We start from the raw sequence: 10,351 nt of genomic DNA, 5'->3' as shown, positions 1-10,351 counted from the left end.
AATTTTACTTTTAGAGGTCAGAAACCTTCCACTAATTCCCACACTAATTTATTTATGGACAGTTTATATCCATTGGTCCTCATGTAACCGTAGCTACTTTGTAATGAAAACAAGAACATTTTATAATCTAATGCATTTATTATAATTCCTATAATATAAAATATAGCAAAACATCCACAGAAACAGATTTAGTCATCATGGCATGTGCATTAGCTATATTAAGACATCTTACACATGCTAGGGTAGGCCACAATTCAGTTCTGTCAGAATGCTTAATGGAGGCATATGTCAGCATAAAAAAGTGGAGTTATACCTAGACAATGAATCCTATTATTTACAGCTCAATTTTGATTTTTCAATAATACTTATCAACTCCCCTTTCTAGAACAGAAAGATACCTAAGAAAAATTCTTGTTAGACTAAGGCACACATTATCACATTAGACATATAAAAACAGAAATTGGCAACTGGGCATTTTATTTGTCAGAGAAAGAAGATATATTAAATAGGATTTAGGCTGCTGAAGCCAATGTCTGATTCGGAGTGCTGGAAGCTGTCATAGTGGATTCCTTTTTGCAGCTCTCTCCACTTCAGTATCTGCTCTGCCAACTCTTCCACCTCTGTCACCAGCAAGTCTATTTTTGCCAGAGCATTATCCTGGAAGACAAGATAGGAGATGAAGAAATAAACTCCCTCAAACTAGATACCTTAGTATACTGTTGAGAGATAAAGAAGGTGGGCTAAGTAATCAGCACTGCATTTTAAGAAGGACAGTATTACAGGAAATAGTTAAATACAGTACTCACCAGGTTTCTCATGGTCTGGGGTATTTGAGGGATGCTTCTTACTGTCTGCAGATGGCTTTCTAGTTTCTCAATAAAGGACACTGCCAGAGTCAAGAACTCTACTACATACCTGTAATTAGTAAAGAAACCCCAAAAGGCAGCTCAAAAGAACTAGAATTTAATGTTTTATCCTCTCATCCGTATTCCCAGTCAATTGACTCACTTACACTACCTAATTTGTGAGGGCTACCACCCAATTAGATGATTCGAGCACGGCATCAGTCACTATTTTCACAGTGAAGCACACCGGGGGCCCCCACACCTCTGATTAGCCGGAGGGGCAATAGTCCTACCCCTCCCCAAAGATTGACAGATGGCCATCTGTCAATCTTTGGGGAGGGGTGGGACTTCCAGGGCCCCTTGGCCAAATCGGACGTGTAGCCTCCTCTTGTGTTCTGGTGTGAAAATTCCCCATCCCCCATACTGTCATGAAGCCAGGGCTTCCCACTTCTGTTTGCAGCTCCCTCCCTCCACCCTCAGCTTGCTGGTCACCTTCCAGCTTTTTTGCAGTCCCCACACTTTTTTGCAGGGACCAACATTTTTCACAGGATACCTACCAAATTTATGGTTTCTGTGAAAATTGCAAATTTGGTAGGTCCCTACTTATACAGCCTTCATGGGAACTCTTGACTTGCTCCATGGAGAGGAAGACCTCAGCACCACTAGATCACAGTATCAGCCATGAGCAAGAGGGCAGTTCTGGCAGAAGCAGCACTATTATTTACATTTTTTCAGCAAGTGTTCACTTGGATAGCAAAAGAACGTAAATTACACATATAGGCCACATGCAGGCATTACATTTCTACCAGGAGAATCACAGTTCTCCCAGTAGAAATGAAAAAAGTATACAAAAGTGTTCATTCAATTTCTCCTGAAGGAAACTTGCCTATTCTCAAAGATCTTCCAGGGTACAACCTGGAAGATCTTCCTTGCGACAGAGTTTCTCTTGCAAGAATGAATGTTTGTGTACACTCCCCTCCCTGGGCTGGTGTGGAAAGAAAGGGGAGCAGTGTGAACCATCCCAGCATGGGGGCTCTACATTGCTGCTCCCCTCCCTTCCTCTACTAGTCTGGGAGTAGAGTGGAGCAGCAGGGCAATGCTCCCCACCTTTTCCCTAAACCTGGGCAGAAGGGGAGGGGAAGTGTTGTGGGCACTAGTTTTGAAGTGTCACATGGCAGACCCCCCCCCACACGCACCAACTCAGCACTTGCAGAGCCCAGACCCCACAGCCCCACACACAAGGCTGAAAGCACCAGCTTTAGATGTGCAGGAGGAAGGGGGTTGAAAAATCAAATAAAGTTAGTCCCAGTCCAGGGAGCAGATAGGGGGCTTTGTCACATTACTCTGCTCTCCTACCTGGGACCAAGAGGAACGGAGCAGCCTGCTCCCCCATGCCTTCTGCAGACTGATCCCTGGTCTGGGGAAGGCACCGAGAGCAAGGGAGAGGGGGCAGCTTCAGAATGAATGCCTGTACTGTTCCCTCTTCTGGAACAACTTCTAGTGGGGAAAACGTCTCAAAAGTTTCCCCTGCTAGAAATGAATACCTGTTGGTGGTCACAGCAGCAAAAAGCATACCATGTCCATGGGTCTTTTATCCATGTATGGAATTTGAGCTTACTGCAAAGGAAGTAGGCTGGTGCTATCCTAGAATATTTTTGGCAATGAAAAAGTGTTCTCAGTGTAACTAAGGTGCACTGTAAACCCAGAGTTTAATTTATTTTTTAAAGGTACAAATAAAAAAAAAGGAGATCTGCTGGAAGGAAAAATGAACAAACATTCACTGCAAAGAAGCAATAAGTCTTTTAAAATGTACAGGTATGAAAAAAATTAAGTGTTAGTTTTTCAGATGCGGTGGTTACCCATAAATGTTTCTTCCCATTCTTCTTGGTAATGAAGGAATACATATGTTGAAAATATTTTCATTACCTGTTGCTCAGCACTATTTGCATGTGTTAAAAGTGCAGGTAACATCCAGTGTTGGTTATTTTCTAAAAGCTCACCTGTGGAAGACGGCTTCAATAGGCAAATTTTCTTGACACAAAGGCTTCATTAACCTCTGCCTAAGAGTCTTCTTCTCTTTCAGTACTGTTTCCAGGTGTCTGTTCATATCTTGCAAAATTTCACATTTCTGGTCTACACAAACAGGAATGATTATTTGAGATGGAATGTCTAAGGCAGTGAGCTCTTAACCTTTTTAGATTCAAGGCACCCCTTAGAATATGCCAGCTCTCAGCTTTCACTTGTTTTGGACTGCAGACAAAAAATAAAGCAATTCTCTTCTTGCAAAGAACTTGGAAAGCCTGCAACAGGTAAAAATGTTTTTAACACTACAGATTCCTCGTTGAAATCTCCAGGTTTATCTTGTGAATCTTTGTAGCACTTAACTGAGGTAATACTGCCTGGCACCATTAAAAGGATCTTGCAGAACCCCGAGTGAGAAACACTATTCTAATGAAGCAAAAGCAAAAACTCATTCTATATAGCAGATGACTAGGATTTTTCAGCAGTCCTATACATTATTTAAGCCATGGGCTTAGACTCTGATCGAACAGCAATAACCAGATAGTCCCTGCTGGATGACTGAGTAGTCCCAGAATATGTCAGAAGGAGGCTCAAGGCATTTATTCCTTCGAGAAATCACTTTATGAACAAAGCTAGCTTTAGGGGGTTAGAGAATTCCAGTTCAAATCTTTAAACTTGCATCTTATATTTCATGAATGAGATCATTTTTATAGGGCTATGTGGTGCTGTGAAAAAGACTGATAATGACAAAGCAAAAGGGCAGAGAAACACGGAAGGAATTACTCCACATGCTCTTCTTCAGCTTATTAAAATTAAGTCCCAACAATTCTTCTGAGGCATGTTATACATTAAGAACAAAGATACATTTGTTGAGTTATTGGGAGAGTAGCTGGATAATGTGTAACTTTGCTCTCTGGGGCCCAAGATATGCACGAAAGCATCACAAAGGACACACATACAATACAGAGGATACAAATTCCATGGCTGTGCTAGCATCTTGTACTGGCTGATTAAGCATCAAAACCTGCTCTCAGGAGAAATCCACAGATGCAACAACAGCTGCAAAGTGGTAATGAGAAACAGGGGATTCAAGAGAAGTGAAACATATTAAGTGATATTTGATCAAACAGCCTAATATTAATAGCTGTTCTGTTAAACAAAGCAACTTACTCAGGAAGAATGGGTGAGCAATATCTGCTGTCTCCTTTTCCAATTGCAGGATTTCTATTTCCAGGTTTTTCTGCAATAGACATAAATAGCTACACTTGATTTTTATACAATTTAATATATTACCTACACGTGTTACTTCCCCATCACCAGAGAACTGGTGTGCCTTTATATCTGAAATGATTAAAGCTACATACTTTCATTCCTTTCATGCCTGTAGAAACTATTTTTTAAATCAGCAGGTGGGACAGCTTTGCTGCACATATGCAAAGGAAGATTTTTGCACTTGGTCCTGAATGTGTTGCAGCATGTAGTCATTCATATATATCCTGAAAATAGGACCCATAGTCAAGGTCCAGCTAAATGGTCTGTGTCTCAGCATTACAAGTCTCCTGCTACAGGCAAATACTTTTATGGTATAGGTGAACTATGTCTGTTAAGAGAGAGGTGATCAAACCTCTTTAATTTGATTCTATTCAATGATGAACCAGTATAGAGAATGATTAATGTCTTTACATGACTTGAGTAGCTAGACAGATGTGCAGATTCCAACAGCCTCAGCAGGAACCTTTTTAGGCTTCTTTCCTGTGTATGAACTGGAAAAAAAAAAGCCCATTTATGTTTGTGACTGCCTGGCTCATTACGATCATGACTATTTGGCATTTCACGGAAGCAAGGAGCTCTAAAATCAGATTAACCCCCTCCCTAATACACGAGCAGAGAGGAGATGAAATAGCTATTTTTCTCTTCCCCAAGATTTTTCATCTTTGGAATTCTAGGTCATCCAAATATATAGTCAAGTAAATACTTTAAAGCTTATTAATATTAGAAGTGTTATGCTATATTTTAATATGAGCAAAAAAAGTTAAAACTATATAAACTGAAAAACTCTAGAAACTGAAAATGAAGTGATGAGATCATTACAACTCTTATTTAGAAACAATAAGCTATAAATCTGGATGAATGGATTGTAAAGTGGATAGAAAACTGGCAGGAGCATTGGACTCAGACAATAGTAAGCAACAGCTTGATGTCTAGTTGGCAGCCAGTATCAAGTGGAGTGCCCCAGGGGGCTGGTTTTGTTCAATGTTTTCATCAACAACCTGGAAGACAGCACAGAGTGCACCCGCAGCAAGTTTGCAGATGACACCAAGCTGCGGGGAGTAGTAGATATGCTGGAAGGTAGGGCTAGGATTCAGAGTGACCTAGAGAAATTGGAGTATTGGGCCAAAATGAATCTCATGAGGTTCAACAAGAGCAAGTGCAAAGTACTTCACTTAGGATGGAACAATCCCATATACCAGTACATGCTGGGGGCTGACTGGCTAGGCAGCAGCTCTGCAGAATGGGACCTGGGGGTTACAGTGGACAATAAGCTGAATATGAGCCAACATATGTGCCCTTGTTGCCAAGAAGGCTAATGACATTGTCATTGAGCAATGAGCCCGAGAGACTGGAGACACCTGCCAGGGAGCGGAATGGTGGTGGGGAAAGCCCAAAGACCCAGGGAGAAGGCACAGGAAAAGCTGTTATCTGGGGAAACTTACCCGGTACAGACACAGCAGGAGATATGTCAGCTGTGCACCATCAAGGCCCATGAAGACTTCATTGATGGCTACTGGTGGCCAATGTGATGGCTAACCAAGAAGACCCACCCAGAGCGACCTAGAAGACAGTCACCTCGTGCTCCAGGAAAGCCAGGGCTGCTCCTTCCCTGGCCCTACACAACAGGTACACTCCCCTCCCTACACATGAGGAGGCTCTGATGGTGACACCGAGAGAGAAGGAAGGTAAGCAGTCTGCTGCCACCCTCAAGAGGAGGTGCAAGTTGTTGGTGGTGGGGGACTCCCTCCTGTGGGGCACTGAGGGGCCCACCTGCCATCCAGACGTCCTAGCCTATGAGGTCTGCTGCCTCCCAAGGGCTCACATCCGAGATGTAGCAGAGAGGATCCCCAGGCTTGTCTGGCCCTCTGACTACTACCCCATACTCCTCATCCATGTGGGAACTAATGACATGGCCAGGGGTCATCCAGACTGGGTCATGAGTGACTACAGGGCTCTGGGGGCTGGGCTCAACGGATTGGGAGCCCAGGTAGTCTTTTCTTCTGTGCTCCCTGTTGCAGGCCGCAGTCCCAGAAGGGAAGGATGCATTGAGGAAGTGAACTGGCAACTCCGACGCTGGTGCCACTGAGAAAGCTTTGGATTCCTTGAACACGGTGCACACTTCAGGGAGAGAGGACTCCTGGGAAGGGACGGCATCCATCTCATGAGGAAAGGTAAGTCCCTGTTCATGGCCAGGATGGCCGATCTTTTGGACAGAGCTTTAAATTAAAATTGCTGGGGGTAGGGATACACAAATTCAAACATGTCCAGGGACCAACATACAAGAAAGCCCAATAGATAGGGACAGTGGGAGAACCACTCCTGTGGGAGCTGAGGTAATACTTCTCCATCAGCAGGACAGGAAGACAACAGCCTCAGAAGCAGGACTCAGGTGCCTATATACTAATGCCAGGAGCAGGGGGAACAAGCAGGAGGAGCTAGCCCTCCTACTCTCCAGTGTGCATTATGATCTAGTAGGGATTACAGAGACCTGGTGGGACTCTGCACATGACTGGAGTGTAGCTATAGAGGGATAACACCCTGCACAGAAGGGACCAGGTGGGGAAAAAAGCTGGAGCCACTGCTTTCTATGTGAAAGAGCAGTACACCTCCTTGGAGGCCGACATAGACTCCAAAAACGGACAGCTTGAAACCCTCTGGGTCAAGTTGTAGAGGGGATGAGGGGTGAGATACACCTAACTGTAGGTTTACACTACAGACCACCAAACCAGGGGGAGGCACTCGATCTGGAGTTCACCTGAGAATTGACTGAGGCTGCACGTGCACGTGACATGGTTATTATGGGTGATTTTACTTATCCAGACATCTCCTGGGAGGAGCACTTGGCTAAGCTGGAACAGTCGTGATCCTTCCTGACCTGCGTCAAGGAGCTCTTCCTGACTCAGGAGGTACATGAGCCAACCAGAGGTAATGCTCTGCTAGACTTGGTCCTGGCCAAAGGAGACAACCTGGTGGCCTACTTAAATATAGAGGGAAGTCTGGGTGACAGCAACCATTAAACCATCGTGTTCACTGTCTGGCGTAAGGCACACACATCGGATAGTAGGATTGAAGTCTTGGACTTCAAAAATACAAACTTCAACAAGCTTAGGTCACTAGTAGGGCAAGTGCTGTGGGAGCAGGGACCAAAGGCGAAAGGTGTGCGCAAAGACTAGTTGTTCCTTAAGGACATGATCCTTGAAGCACAAAGGAAGTCCATTCCCATGAGGAGAAAAGGTAAAAGAAGAGCTGGGAAGCCCTCTTGGTTAAACAGGGAAATCACGGTCCTCTTAAGAAAGAAAAAAAGAGGGTTATAAATAATGGAAGCTCAGGGTGGGCCCCAAGGAAGACTATTCCACGATGGCCTGCATTTGCAGGGAACAGATATGAAAGACTAAAGCGGCGACCAAACTTAGATAAGCGACAGGAATCAAGGACAACAAGAAGTCCTTCTTTAGGTACATAGGGAACAGCAGGAAAACAAATGGGAGTGTGGGGCCATTGCTCAACTACTCAGGAGAGCTGGTTACTGGCAGCCAGGAGAAAGCTGAACTCCTGAATGACTACTTTGCTTTGGTCTTTCACCAAACCAAAGGGAAAACCATGTCAGGTAGAGTAGAGGATGAACACGGTAGGAATAATCACCTTCCTACTATTGCCGTAGAATTGGTGTATGACCAATTAATAAAATTAGACGTATACAGCTCAGCAGGACTGGATGATCTTCATCCAAGAGTGCTGAAGGAGCTGGCCAAAGTCACTGCGGAACCCCTGGCAAAACTCTTCTACAACTCATGGCGCTCTGGGGAAGTCCCTGAGGACTGGAAGAGGGCCAATGTTGTGTTCATCCACAAGAAGAGCACGAGGAAGGACCTGGGTAACTACAGGCCAATCAAACTAACTTCCATCCTTGGGAAAATCCTAGAAAAGTTCATCAAGGAGTCTATCTGCAATAAGCTTGCAGAAGGTAAGATTCTGAATAACAGCCAGCATGGCTTTGTCACAGGCAGGTCTTACCTTACCAACCTCATCTCCTTCTACGACCAGGTAACTTGCTACCTGGACACAAGAAAGCAGGTTGACATTGTATACCTAGACTTCCAAAAGGCCTTTGATTTAGTATCCCACAATGTCCTCGTGAGAAAATTGGAGGATTGTGGGCTTAACGCCAAGACAGTCAGGCGGGTGAGAAGCTGGCTGCAGGCTAGGACCCAGAGAGTTGTAGTGAATGGATCCATGTCATCCTGGAGAGAAGTGGGCAACGGTGTCCCGCAGGGGGCAGTGCTTGGTCCGGTACTTTTCAACATCTTTATTAACGATTTAGATGTGGGGTGAAGCGCTCACTAACCAAGTCTGTGGATGACACCAAGTTATGGGGAAGCTTGAAGATAGGCTACAGTTACAGGCAGACCTAGACAGGTTAGCAAGTTGGGCAGATCGGAACCTGATGAAGTTCAACGTTGAGAAATGTAAAGTGCTCCACCTTGGGACGAGCAACCCACAACACACCTACAGGCATGGCAGTACTAAACTGACTAGCATCACGAATGAAAGGGACCTGGGGGTAATAGACCACAGTATGAATATGAGTTGGCAGTGCGCCAGTAGGGAAAATAATACTCTGGCATGCATCAGTCGATGCATCTCCGGCAAGGCCAAGGACGCACTTCTTCTGCTCTACTCAGCACTGGTGAGACCGCAACTGGGAGTACTGCGTCCAGTTCTGGGCGCCACACTTTACCGAGGACGTGGACAAGCTTGAGAGAGTCCAAATAAGAGCCACCTGTATGATCAGAGTCTTAAAAAGGCAAGCCATACGAATAAAGGCTGAGAGATCTGGGACTCTTCAGCCTGAGGAAAAGAAGGCCGAGAGGGGACCTGGTAGCAGCTTACCACTACACTAGGGGAGTACATGAAGGGCTTGGTGAGCAACTGTTCAACAGGGCACCCAAGGGAAAAATGTGAGTAATGGCTACAAACTCCTGGAAGATCGATTCAGGCTCAATATTAGGAAAAACTTCAGTCAGGGTGTCCAGACTGTGAAATAAGCTCCCTCCAGAGGTGATGCAATCGCCTACCCTGGAAGTCTTCAAGAGAAGGCTAGACAGTCACTTTGCTGGGGTCACCTAACCCCCAGTTACCTTTCCTGCTTGGTGCAGGGTGCTGGGCCCAATGATCTTCCGAGGTCCCTTCCAGCCTTACAATCTATGAATCTAAGAGAAGTTTAGGTTACATATTAGGAAGAATTTCCTCACTAGGAGGGTAGTAAAACACTGGAACAGGTTACCCAGAGCGGTGGTGGAATCTCCATCCTTGGAGTTTTTTAAGACCCAGCTAGACAAAGCTTTGGCTAGGATGATCTAGTCGGGGATGGTCCTGCTTTGAGCAGGGGGCTGGACTAGATGACCTCCTGAGGTCCCTGCCAACCCTAATATTCTATGATTCTAAATCTAGAAATCTACAGGGAAAGGAAAATGTGTGGATTTATTAGCAAGAACCACATCCTTCTCTTCAATTATGTCTCAATAATTGCTCGACCTGGTACTGGCTACTGGGGATGACCTAATCAGCGACCTAGTGATCAATGGGAAGCTGGGTGACAGCGACCACCAGCTGATCACCTTCACCATCCGCCGTAAAGCTGGCAAGTCAGTCAGCAACACGGAAGTCCTTGACTTCAGGAAAGCTGACTTTGTCAAACTCAGGAGGCTTGTCAGTGAGGCCCTAAGGGACCACGACCCCAGGGAGAGGGGAGTTCAAGAAGAGTGGTTGCTCCTCAAGGGAGCGATCCTCAATGCACAAGCTAATTCTATTCCATCTCGGAGAAAAGGCAGCAAGAGGGCACAGCAGCCCCACTGGCTCTCCAGGGAGCTAGCAGACCTTGGCTAAAAAGAAAGGCCTACAAAGGATGGAGGATGGGATTCACCTCCAAAGAGGATTATTCTGCACTGGTCTGGTCCTGCAGGGAGCAAACGAGGAAAGCCAAGGCTGCAATGGAACTCCAACTAGCTTCAAGCACCAAGGACAATAAAAAGTCCTTTTTCACATATGTGGGGAGCCGGAGGAAAAGCAAGGGCAATTGGACCCCTGCTGAACCAGATGGGGCAACTGACAACTGACGCCCAGGAAAAAGCGAACCTATTAAATGGATACTTTGTGTCGGTCTTTCATCAGTCCCATGGGACACCCATGCCCGCTATGGGACAGGGAGGTCC

General features: G+C 45.4%; 1 protein-coding gene across 1 annotated transcript in view; it reads right to left on the bottom strand.

Annotated features, from left to right (window-relative positions):
- The window catches only part of HAUS2 (HAUS augmin like complex subunit 2), a 30,000-nt gene continuing 19,649 nt past the window's right edge, over positions 1–10,351 (bottom strand). The window contains exons 3-6 of the mRNA XM_019519080.1: positions 4,038–4,107; positions 2,846–2,978; positions 807–915; positions 1–657 (exon numbers count right to left, since the gene is read on the bottom strand). Of these exons, the coding sequence (XP_019374625.1) occupies positions 502–657; positions 807–915; positions 2,846–2,978; positions 4,038–4,107 (468 nt within the window). The 3' untranslated portion in view covers positions 1–501. The remainder of the gene's footprint in view (positions 658–806; positions 916–2,845; positions 2,979–4,037; positions 4,108–10,351) is intronic.

This window comes from Gavialis gangeticus, unplaced genomic scaffold (genome assembly GCF_001723915.1).
Source record: "Gavialis gangeticus isolate Ggan-Ray unplaced genomic scaffold, GavGan_comp1, whole genome shotgun sequence".
In the NCBI taxonomy this organism is placed as follows: Eukaryota; Metazoa; Chordata; order Crocodylia; family Gavialidae; genus Gavialis; species Gavialis gangeticus.
The sequence above is the reverse complement of the archived record's forward strand: the minus strand, read 5'-3'. Positions and strand labels throughout refer to the sequence as shown.